Source organism: Corvus kubaryi, unplaced genomic scaffold, assembly GCF_017639235.1.
Source record: "Corvus kubaryi isolate FWS band 111438036 unplaced genomic scaffold, C.kubaryi_AGA036_p1.0 72, whole genome shotgun sequence".
NCBI classification, from domain to species: domain Eukaryota; kingdom Metazoa; phylum Chordata; class Aves; order Passeriformes; family Corvidae; genus Corvus; species Corvus kubaryi.
Window position 1 is genome coordinate 5,784 of NW_024582060.1, and position 10,418 is coordinate 16,201.

General features: G+C 50.6%; 2 protein-coding genes across 5 annotated transcripts; one reads left to right on the plus strand and one right to left on the minus strand.

The window, feature by feature from the left end:
• The first annotated feature begins 1,367 nt into the window (after positions 1-1,367).
• Positions 1,368-10,391, plus strand: LOC121675161 (zinc finger protein 501-like). 3 transcript variants are annotated; one of them, XM_042050299.1, is made up of 4 exons: positions 1,469-1,543; positions 6,578-6,674; positions 7,065-7,268; positions 8,035-10,391. In XM_042050299.1, exons 3-4 carry the CDS (start codon positions 7,198-7,200, stop codon positions 9,380-9,382), a joined length of 1,419 nt encoding a protein of 472 aa, XP_041906233.1. In that variant the 5' UTR covers positions 1,469-1,543; positions 6,578-6,674; positions 7,065-7,197; the 3' UTR covers positions 9,383-10,391. The 3 variants fall into 3 exon arrangements, with proteins under 3 accessions (XP_041906235.1, XP_041906233.1, XP_041906234.1); XM_042050300.1 differs by lacking the exon at positions 7,065-7,268 and having other exon boundaries at positions 1,470-1,543; XM_042050301.1 differs by lacking the exons at positions 6,578-6,674; positions 7,065-7,268 and having other exon boundaries at positions 1,368-1,543.
• Positions 1,523-7,850, minus strand: LOC121675164 (acrosin-binding protein-like). Of its 2 annotated transcripts, none has more exons than XR_006019977.1 (4): positions 7,767-7,850; positions 6,095-6,183; positions 4,675-4,890; positions 1,523-4,300 (listed from the first exon to the last, which is right to left on the minus strand). XR_006019977.1 is itself a non-coding variant. In XM_042050309.1 (4 exons), exons 1-4 carry the CDS (start codon positions 5,751-5,753, stop codon positions 3,204-3,206), a joined length of 789 nt encoding a protein of 262 aa, XP_041906243.1. In that variant the 5' UTR covers positions 5,754-5,855; the 3' UTR covers positions 1,524-3,203. The 2 variants fall into 2 exon arrangements, 1 of the variants encoding a protein (XP_041906243.1); XM_042050309.1 differs by lacking the exons at positions 6,095-6,183; positions 7,767-7,850 and adding an exon at positions 5,720-5,855 and having other exon boundaries at positions 1,524-3,647; positions 4,206-4,300.
• Positions 10,392-10,418: the final 27 nt, after the last annotated feature.

Here is a 10,418-nt window from a genome sequence, read left to right on the forward strand (position 1 = left end):
GTTTTTTTTCACTGCTATGTAGTGTAATACAGTTGCTGTTTCTATTAACCTTCAGGCAGACAGAAAATCAGTGAAGGTTGATGTGTGATACGCTTTCATCTGGAACTAATAATGCTTGCCCTCAGTTACAGAAAAAATATGGTAAGACTTGATTTGTGCTAAAGATAGTGGGATTGAGAGGTAATGTGGCTCAGAAAAGCCATGTTCTATTGTCTAATGGCAAACTCTGCTTCTGTTGGCCACAGGTGTCTCACAGAGCAAAGAAAGGAGTTACAGAAAACAGAGATTATTAAGCCCCTACAAAAACTTAATGTTTGATAAATGGCGTGTGGAAAAAGCACAACGGTAGCTGGTCTTGAATCTCTAGTGAAGAAAATCTTTGCCAGGTGCAACAAGCTGTTACCTATGCATGGTAGCAGGAGAAAACTGATAAAGGTATCTTGAAACCTGCTATGTTGGGCTGCACCCTGCTGGGAGCTGTGGTTACTATCTCCCAAGATCAGGAGACTTCTGCAGCAGCTGGTGAACGGAGAAGTCAGTTGCACCTGAAAAATGATAAATTTTTTCCTAAGCTGCAAATGGGGAGGGCTTTGTGAACCTTTTTTCCACCATTCTCCTCAAAAGACAATCAAAAACATTTCAGTCATTGCAACATACCTCAGCCCCTTACTTACTGCTATATCTCATTCAAAGGGAACAGCCGTTCCTGCATTCTCATGTGGAAAAAGTACCTGGCTGAGCACAAGCAGTGCTTGCAGGATGTACGACAATAGGTAAACTTTGTCTGGGATGGATGGATCTTATCCTGTGGCATAAGCTATACATATGTATGCACAGCGTATGGGATGTATTATGCTGCGCCTGAACAGAGAAACTGCCATGACCGGAGTCTCAGAAAGCCTTTAGAAGCAGTAGCGGAGTGAAGCTTCCAGTCACCTGAAGGAAAGTGGCCCCACGGAAGAAAACACCATCCTGTCACCCAGTTTGTGACAGAAAGCAGCTCGAGGCTTCAGCAGTGATGCTTCCCTCCCTGCCAGGGCCTGCAGGCTCGGTAAAACCCAGACAGCGCTGGGAATCGGCGGCAAGGACCGCTGGAAGCCCCGCTGGGTGGTTCCCTGGGACTTGTGTCTAGCCGTTGACTGCCGTGTGTCTGTGCAGGTATGAGCTACGACCCGGGAGCCGACGATGCTCCCGCTTCTGGAGAGCCCCGGTACCCAACAGGACGCGAATCCCTGCACGGCCGCCTCCCGGCCAGGACCACCGCGGACGGCAGCGACCCGGCCCTCCGGGGGCGGATCCCCGCTGCCCCTCGGCCGAGCGGGCCCCTCCCTCCCGGGGGCGGCCCCGCGCAGCGCATGGGGAGGCAGCGCCGCAGCCGCGCCCCCTCCCCATCGGCGGCGGCAGCGCTGGGGCCGCGCCCGGCGCCCGATCGGGTGAACGCGGCCGAGCCGGAGCAGCGGAGCGCACCGCCCTCGCCCTCGGCCCGCCGCCGCCCCTCGCCCCCGCCGCAGCTCCGGCCGTCGCGCACATGGCCCCGCTCCCGGTGAGTGTGCGGGGGACCGGCAGATCCTCCGTAACAAAAGCTGGGCGGCGCCGGGCGAGCTAATGGGCTGGGAACGCCGCCACAGTGCGGGGGGAGCGGGGAAAGGAGCGGGGTGGAACGGGGCGGGCGCTCCGCGGGGCCTCGGTGGGGTCCGGCCGCCGGGCAGGTGGGGGGACCGGCCCCAGGCGGGGCCGTGCGGGAGCGGCTTTTCCGGCCCGCAGCCCCCGCAGGCCCGGCGGGAGGATGGTCCAGGAACGCGGCACGGGGCCGCCGCTTCGTGCAGGGCCTGGCCGGAGCCATCCGAGCGGGATATCTCCAGCGATCGGCTCGCGGCTGCCAAATCTGGCACCCAAACGCGCGGGCTGCCAGCCAAGCCCGGAGGGTGGGGAAGGCGGGCAAAGGCTGCTGCCAGAAGTACCCCCGCTGCTGGAGCTGGGGAAGCTGTCATTGTCCAGACAGCTGGATGGGGGCACAAGCCGTGGTGCCTCACGCAGGGATCTGGCAGCTTTGGGCGCCTTCCAGGGAGAAAAGAATGAGCTGGTGTGCCGGAGTAAGGCCGGGGCAGCGTGTGCTCTGTTACAGATCCCACCTGCTAGGGACTGTTCCAGGGCTTGCACGTTTCCCATGTGTGACCTGCCTTTGGCCTTGGGAAAGATTACACTTCCCAGGACAATGGAGGACCTGTGATTTTGAGATCTTCTTTCTAAGGACTTCCTTCAGTGGATAGACACAGAGCCTATATTTCAGTCAGCTGTGTTTGTGTCACTTAGCAGTATAAAGGGAACCAGCATCCCAGACCCTCTCCACAGGGATGTTGCTTGGTGTGGTGCATCATCAAGAGAGCTGCCTTTGACCCCTTTCTCCTCATAGCCCTTGGTGGAATAGATAACAAGAAAGCCTGTAGAAGGAAAGGTGAATAGAGCATTCTCACTTCAGTGGTGGTCTTCTTGGAAAGCCAAAACCACTGGAGCTTAGACTGAGTTTGAGGTAGCAACATCTTCTGAGTGGAGATTCAGAGAACCAGAGCTGCTTCTTGGAGAGTTCCCACTCTGGTTTTAGCAGCAAGTGCAGACTCCAGATGGCTTCACACTGTTTTACTTACAGGCATGTTCAGTGTTTAGAAAAGAAACAGCACTTTAGTCAAAGTTCCTTATAAATCAGACTCTCAGATTTTTTGTGAGAGACAAGAGGAAGCTCTTAATATGAATATTTATCCTGTGTGTTTCATAACAATATTTCAGAAGTAGATGTCAACCATGTGCAAACCCCAGTACAAGGAGAATGCTGGACCAGCAGTTCTCTTGCAGGATAAGGCCTTCCTGTACTTGTAGAGCACCCCTTGTATATCTGTGTATGTATATTCACACACATATTTCCAAAGAAGGTTCTTCTCTTAGTGCTTTTGAGCAGGAGCACCTACATTTATTAAAGAAAAGCCAATATTCTCCCATGACATCCCTTGAATGACACAACAAACACCATCAACGGTGAGCAAACAGTTTTTACAGGAGAGAATGGTATCTTTTCAATACATTTACTTCCAAGAGGATACCATCTTTTTTCTTTGAATCCTGAGCAGTAGCATTTCCCATGGCTCTGTTTCCCCATGCACTTGGAAGAGATGGCTTTTCCCCTGTGTTTACCACACTGTTGAACTGTATCAGTTGGCTGGTGACCAAGACACGTTTGCGTTGTTCAGGGCCACCAGCAGGCTCGTGGCAGCTTTCCGCAACTCTTCCTCCTTCACAATCTTCCCAACGGACATCAGCAACTTCATTGTCTGCAGTGAAGTCTGCACCTGGCTGTCTAGTATCCTCAGGAGGAGATCCTCGATGTCACTGTTGGGCAGCTGTCCTTGCTGCTGGCCACTGGCTGTCACCTCTGTGGCTTGTGGGCCAGAAGGATTTGGTTGTGTGCTTGTGGGTAAGGAGGTGGGGATCACAGCCGTGCCTGTGCCAGGTCTGGAGCCAGATGTGGGAGACGTGGTGGGGACTGGCTGGGGACCAAAGCTGCTGGATGACATGGCATCACTGCTTGTGGTGGTGGTGCTGGTGCCTGCTTTGCTGCGCTGCCTGGCTCTGCTGTGTCCTGGGCACATGGTCCTCTGTGAAGGAGAAAACATTCCTCTGGAGAGGCTTAGGAGCAGGCACCTGTGCACAGCCCTGTTCTGTGTGTTTAGCTCTCACTGCACAATCTCATTTTTCCCAATTCCTACTAAGATGAGCCCAGGAAAGAAAAATAAACCTTCATATCCTTAACCTTGTCAAGTCTCCTCATAAATCTCTCTTGGGACTCACAGCCCTCTATACTCTCCTCTTCTAGCCTACATGAATCCCCCTTTCTCCTGGAGAAACCTAGATTGTCTCAACTTGGTTCGGAATGAGAGCTGGAGAAGAGGGCTGAGGTGGTCCTCAAAGGTTCATTTTTTTGAAGAATACCTTCTGCAAAGTCTCATTTTTGGCAAGTGGCTGCAGGTGGCATCTGTGTAAGCTAATCAGCTTGGTGTGAGTGCCCGGGGAAGGTGGGCTGCCGATGGCTCTCTTCTATCTTCCCTGTCTTTTAGCCCTTTGTTTTCCCACTTACGCATTTTCAGGGCTCTCCCTTTTGCTTGTTATTTGCTCAGAGCACACCGTAGTCTTCAGGAAATAGCTAAACAACTCACCTTAAGGAAATACTTTTTCGTAATACAGCGATAAAGAGAAAAGGTGCAGAAGTTGCGGAAGAAAGGATTTCCTGGCAGTTCGGAGCATATGGGCCCTAGAAAGAGGCAAATAAAGACACAGACCCCGTGTTAGATTCCAGTGCTGACATCCCCCTTAACAATAACCTCCCTGTTGAGTGATGTCCCTCCATGAAAACCCCTGTGTAATTTGGGAACCTTGTGAGAAACTCCAATGCTTCTTGGTCATCTTCATAACTCATGGGGTTAGAGGAGGCTGGTCCTAGGGACATGTGTGGATGCAATCAAATGTGAGAGAGGATGCCCGTGAGCAGATGCCTTCTCCTCACTGCAGGATTGCTACCCACCTCTCTCCCCTGCCCCAGCTCCTGAGTGTTTCCTGTCCCAGTGATCTGGGCCATGCAGGACCCCTGTCCAACTGCCTGCCCTTGGGAGTCATGGTTGGCTTTACCTGGAGGGATGACTCCGTGGTTTTCATACTCATCCAGTCTCTGGACCAGTGAGTTCTTGCAGCCGTACAGCTCACGAAGGTGGCAGGCAGTGCTGGCTTGAATGGTGATCCGCAGGAACTTGAAGAACTGGTGGTATTCCTGGTCAGAGAGTGGTGTTCCCAGCTGCTGTGCCTTTGTGCCCCAAGGGCCGGCTATGCAGCCCCAGCCCAAGAACACTGCTGGAAAATAGAGTGCAGGGAGTCAGAGGGAGAAGGAAATGCTAACCACAGCATGTTCGGAAGAGCTGGAGGGCTGAATCCAGATCTCTGTTGCCTTTTCTGGGTGCAGGATCCAGCACATGGGAAATGCATTAACAAGCTAGAGATGGAAGGTCCAGACCTGTGGGAAACCTGTTTCGCCCATGTTGAAAGGAGTGTACTATTTTGGTGACAGTACATGACTGAGGGACTAAAGCTCTGGAGATTCAAATCTTGAACTGGGAGAAGTGTCTTGGAAGTCATGGCTGAAACTGAGAATATTGCTCTGTTTTCAGGGCTGGAGCAAGTAGACAGTTTCCTTTCAAGATTTTTAGCCTCTGCAAACTCTTCCTCTGGCTACATAGGTCTTTAACCAAGGTCCTCTCTCAGACCTCTTTCTCCTGCTTCCCCTATTGCTTTACTGGGCGAACTCTTCCCTCTTAGCTTTGTGGGTTAACTCCAGACCTGTGCCTTAGTGTCTGGTTTAATGCACCCAGCTGTCCCTATCATGGCATCTCCAGTCTCCACTTCTGCTCCACCCTGTACCCACTGCATCCAGCTCTGACTCCTGCCTGGCTCTTCGGTCACTCTGTGGCCCTCCTCGATGAATAAAATACCAACTCCAGTGGTGAAAACTGCCAAAATTAGAAGCCCTGGGATCTTTGCATCTGAGGCATTGGAGGGTGCTCCATCTCTTCCTTTGGCCTCCAAACTGCCCAAGCTGAGGAGTGATGGGGAGGGTGCTGAGCAGCTGGGTCCACTGCCCTTCCTTACAGCTGGGTTTGGAGGAGAGACATTTCTTACTCACCAGACAAGGCCAGATAAGCCCACAAGACCATCATGGCACTGGGAGTGGTGCCTGTGACAGTTGGGGCCCACTTGCACTGCTGGAAGTGTCACCTCTGCTGCTTTGCTGCTGATGTCACAGACACCTGCGTTCCAAACATTCCATCCTCCGCTGCTCTTGCCCCCCATCCTGCTGCCTCCCATCCTGCTGCCCCCCCCCCAGCAGTGTTCCTGCATAAACAGGTGTGTGTGACCTCCTTTCTGCTCACTGCCAGCCCAGATGGTAAAATCCATCTGGAAGGAGGCAGTCAAACAGCCATTTTTCTGAAGCACAGGACAGGAAATTCTGCCTTTGGGCTGCTGCTGTTGATAATGTGTGAACAGATCAAAATCTTACCTCTTGCCCAGATCTGTGCATGCTTGGCTGATCCATCGAGACTGGATCCACAAGGCACTAAACAGGGCTCCAAACCATGGCAGAAAACACTGGGAAGAAAGGTGATGGAGAGAAAATGGTTTGAGGAATTGATATTTTTCTTACACAAAGAAAAATTTGGCATTTTTGGTCTGGAACTGCAGCAGGAAGAACATCCAGATACCTGTGAGAAGGCAGAAAGCTGTCAGGCAGCTCTCTGGACATGTGGTTGACCTCTCTGTGCTACCTAGGCTGGCCCTGGTTACTGGACCTGAACAGTGGTGTCACAGTGTGTATGGCAGGACTGACAGTGACCCTGACTCATGCTTCTGGGCATCATTTTCCTATGGTCTAGGTTACTTTCAGCTCCTAAATACTTATCCTCCTGTAATCTCACCCTACAGCACTGCTACTATGACAGGTATTTATTATGTCTGTTTTCCTTCCTCTGATCCGGACATGCAGTCCTCAGCTTGGCCTTAACCTTTTGGATAAGGTGAAGAGAAGCAGCTTTTTGACCGAAGCAGCTAAACACTGAGCCGGTAGAGAGACTGCTTACAAGGTGAGAAATTAAATTGCATGGAGTGTGTCTGGGAAGGGAAGAGCTGAATGCTGAAAATCTGGGGCGTACCGTGCTGCACACTCCACACCCACCCTGCCTCTTCTGCTTCCTCAGTAAATAGATTCTACGTCCAGGAAGATCTCTAGGCAGAGTATGGCAAAGATGAAACACAGTCCTGGGGTACCTAGTACCCTTTCAAAAAGACCCTGTCCAAAATGAAATCAATCTTGTGTATTTTTCAGCAAAGAATATACTCATAATGTTAAAAGACATAAACCAAAGTGTGGCTTTTTCTTCTTTTCGTACTGACAATATTTGACAATATCTGGGTCAGTTTGCTGCTTTGAGGTGCTTTTGAGTAACTTTGTTTATACTGCAAATGTTTTTCAGCCCTGAGTGTTGTAAACAAAACTTTGGGGATTGGTATGACCAGTGTAGTGGTGTCTTCCAAAACCTGCAGATCAGCTGAAACAGAACCTGAGGGGTTTAATCTGCTGCACCACCTCCTATTCCATGTGAGGGGATGATGTTTAGCCTGTACGCAATGCTGTCCAGCTCATCCGCTTACCTCACACTCCAGCATGAATTTCTAAGGTGTGTCTCCAAATGACTATAACCAATGAAAAACCAGCAGCTTCCAAATGTTTCAGTCTAAAGGTTCATTTCCGTGCTTGGTTAATAAAACAGTTTATCATTCCACTCAGTTGTCTATCTGTTCTGTAGACAAAGAAAATCTAGATACAATTTGCTGCAGAGCTTTCTTTTTAAGGAAAAGGGCTATGACTGGAAAGAAGAAAGGAAATTGTTTGCTGGGCAGTGGTGGATGTTTCTGGGGTGTTGCTGCTTTCTTCCATGATCAAGCATGGGAATATTGGCTGAAGAGCAGTGATTCAGAGGCAGCAGGAAAAGCAGCTGCAGTGGGAATTATTAAGGAAAGCAGTCATGATGTTCCTCTAACCTTGCTAGACATGGGAACTTTGAGGGCAAGCCATGGGTCTTTCCCTTTAGGGCTGTAACTTTGACAGAGGATCCCCTTTGGAATCTGTACTGCAGTGGCCTCCTATCCTTGAGTGACATTCCCTTCCCACTCACCTTGGGCTCCATGCCCTCACTGTGCCCTGAGAAGATACCAAGGGGCTGTCTCCTGTGCTGTCAGCTCATGGTGGCCGATGTGCAGCAGGTCTTGGTGGTTTTTCTTCTGGACTTCTCCCTCAGAGAAGCAGGGGGTTATTCTATTGCTAGTTCCTCTGTTCACTCCAGCAGGTGACAGGACCATGGGTGACATGCAGAAGGGCAGCCTTCATCAGGAACTTCATCAGGAAAGTTCAATGAGAGCTGAACTCCATCTGTTCCCTTCCAGGAAGCTCACAGGAGATTCCCTCCAGGACGCTGATCAAAGACAGGACCACAAGCAGGAGCTGGAAATAGAAAGTGAGATAGAGACGTGTTTTCCAAAGAGACAAAGAATGGTACCTCCTTATGGGATGGAAGTCTGGGAGTGCAAGGACAGTGGTAAAGCCCACATCAGCAAGGTTATCCTTGCTGGAGACAAGCTGGACCTGCCCATGTGTGGGAACAGTGCCATTTGGATTCAGCAGGCGGGGGGGAAAACCTACAAGTGTCCCGAGTGTGGGAAGAGCTTCAGCCGGAGTTCGTACCTGAGCCAGCACCAGAGGATCCACCTGTCAGAGAAACCCTTTGGCTGCTCCGAATGTGGGAAGAGTTTCACCCGCAATTCAGACCTGATCAAACACCAGCGGATCCACACAGGGGAGAAGCCCTACCAATGCAGCGAGTGCAAGAAGACCTTCAGCCAGAGGTCCAACGTGATCAGGCACCAGCGCACCCACACGGGAGAGAGGCACTACCTGTGCAATGAATGTGGGAAGAGCTTCAGCCAGAACTCGCATCTCATCGTCCACCAGCGCAGCCACAAGGGTGAGAAACCCTTTAATTGCCCCCGGTGTGAGAAAAGCTTCAGCGACCGCTCCTCCCTGATCATACATCGGAGGGTCCACACCGGAGAGAAGCCCCACAAGTGCCAGGAGTGTGGGAAGCATTTCCGGGACAGCTCAGCCATCATTCGGCATCAGAGGATTCACACAGGAGAGAAACCCTACGAGTGCACAGAGTGTGGGAAGACCTTCCGGCAGAGCTCCTCACTGGTGACCCACATGCGAACACACACGGGTGAGAGGCCCTACAAGTGCCCTGTATGCGGAAAAGGCTTCAGCCAGAGCTCGGCGCTCACCACTCACCACCGGATCCATGGGAGAAAAGCCTTGCCCATGTGCCACGACGGCCTCCTGTCCAGCCCCTTCCAGTGTACTGAGTGCGGCCGGAGGTGCAGTAACCACTCCACTCTGGCCAAGCACCAGAGCCTGCACACTGAGGAGCAGCCCTACATCTGCGTGGAGTGTGGGGACAGCTTCCACCGGAGCTCGGCTCTCAACGTGCACCTGAGGATCCACCGCGGTGAGAGACCCTACAAGTGTGAAGAGTGTGGGAAAACGTTCCGGCACAGCTCAGCCCTCGGTGCCCACCTGAGGATCCACACGGGAGCCAAGCCCTATGAGTGTGTCGAGTGTGGGAAAACCTTCCGGAAAAGCTCAACACTTAAAGTGCATTTGAAAATCCACACGGCTAAGAAACCTTATAAATGTCTGGTGGGTAAAAGAATGGTCACCTCCTGCTCACTTCTGCCATAAGCCTGGAGCGGTTGTTCAGTGCGGGAAAATGAAGTCGTTTTTGGGGTACCTGAATGCATGGTGAGAACCACAGTGGAAAGAGACTGGCTGGAGACATGGTATATGTGGTGTTAGGGCTGGGTTCTTAACCCCAGAGGCACAAAAAACTTCAGGAGATCTGGAAACAGGGAGTTAGTCCCAAGATCTGTGTACTGGTGGTTTAGGAAGAGTGCCAAGAGCCTGAGGAATGAGCACCAGCTTCAGGGTAAGTGGGGACTGTGAATATGTGCCAGAAGAATAACTGGGAGAATTTGGCTTGTAAAATACAGCTAAAGTGAAGATCACAAGAAAATGTTCCAGGTTGGTTCTGACTCAAAACTTTGGCTAGTTAGACACTGTAGTAGTCTTAGGAACTCTTCTATTTATTACCTTCCCTCATTTTTCATGAACGGAGTATGTTTACACAGTGTTTGACAAGGCATTTCCAAATCTTTTGAGAGTGACTTTGGAACTGAACTTCAATCTTTTTGTTTTTTCTTTCTATTCTCCAAATCTTACATGGGACAAAGAATTCCTACCTTATGATAGCTAGGTAACACAAAACTCTAATGGCTGTTCCCAGAAAACATGAATGCAGAAGCATTTCCATTTGAAAGGCAGTCTATTGCTAGTCTGTGGCAGCTTCTCCCAAATTTGTTGCTGCTGATTTGAAACTCTGTCCAACTTGGGACATCAACAAAACGTGGACAAAAATGTGGCCTTACATTATTTAACCCAAAAAGAAAGGATTTGCCCTCAGGTGTCCTAGTCTGAAATGGTACACGGCAAGTTCTCACTGTTGGTCCAGAGAGTGACTGCAATTCTGTTGTTACTTTTATGCCACTCTTCTTTAGGTCATTATTGTTTTCAAACTATTACTATATAAAGTTCAGCATTTAATGGCTGCATATTACATACACTTCTTATATATTGCAGTGTTTTATAACAAGCTATGCGTTCCCATCCTAAATAAAACCTTTTTCTTTTTTTTCTCTGTAATCCAATTTTCTGATTGTGC